Source organism: Acanthisitta chloris, unplaced genomic scaffold (assembly GCF_000695815.1).
Source record: "Acanthisitta chloris isolate BGI_N310 unplaced genomic scaffold, ASM69581v1 scaffold33726, whole genome shotgun sequence".
In the NCBI taxonomy this organism is placed as follows: Eukaryota; Metazoa; Chordata; class Aves; order Passeriformes; family Acanthisittidae; genus Acanthisitta; species Acanthisitta chloris.
This window is the reverse complement of record NW_008680297.1, coordinates 1-501: the sequence shown is the minus strand read 5'-3', so window position 1 is coordinate 501 and position 501 is coordinate 1. Positions and strand designations below refer to the sequence as shown.

Below are 501 nucleotides of genomic sequence, written 5' to 3'. Positions count from 1 at the left end.
CCATTCCTCCCTCCATCTGTGCGTCATTCCTTGATGCATCCCATCATCTTTCCCTCCCTCCAAGCATCTCTCCATCTCCATTTTCCATTGTACCTTTTCCCATCCTCCATCCCCCCTCTATCCTCCCTTCATCCCTCCTCCATCTCTTCCTGTATCCCTCTGTCCCTCTCCATCGTTCTATCCCACTTCACCTCCTCTTCAGCCCTCCTTCCTGCATCCCTCTCTAACCACTCCATCCACTTTCCATCCCTCCCTGCATCCCTTTGTCCCCCACTATCCCCCTCCATCACTCTATCCCCTGTACTGCCCCTCCACTCCCTCCAGGGCTGCATCTCACCCCAAATCCAAGAACTTCCTCCGTGTTTTCTTATCAAGCCCCACGGTGGGACTGGCCGGCTCGGGGGGGCTCATGTCCCGGCTGTCATCTGCAGGAGAAGGACCAAAGTGTCACCCAGTGCCTCCCCCATGGGTGCTGGGGGGTCCCCGGGGGGCTCTCACCCT

The 501-nt window shown here is 57.9% G+C and overlaps 1 protein-coding gene across 1 annotated transcript in view; it reads right to left on the bottom strand.

Annotated features, from left to right (window-relative positions):
* The window catches only part of SAMD14 (sterile alpha motif domain containing 14), a gene marked incomplete at both ends in the record, with an annotated part of 1845 nt that extends 1420 nt beyond the window's left edge, over positions 1-425 (bottom strand). The window contains one exon of the mRNA XM_009077659.1: positions 338-425. Within this exon, the coding sequence (XP_009075907.1) occupies positions 338-425 (88 nt within the window). The remainder of the gene's footprint in view (positions 1-337) is intronic.
* Positions 426-501: the final 76 nt, after the last annotated feature.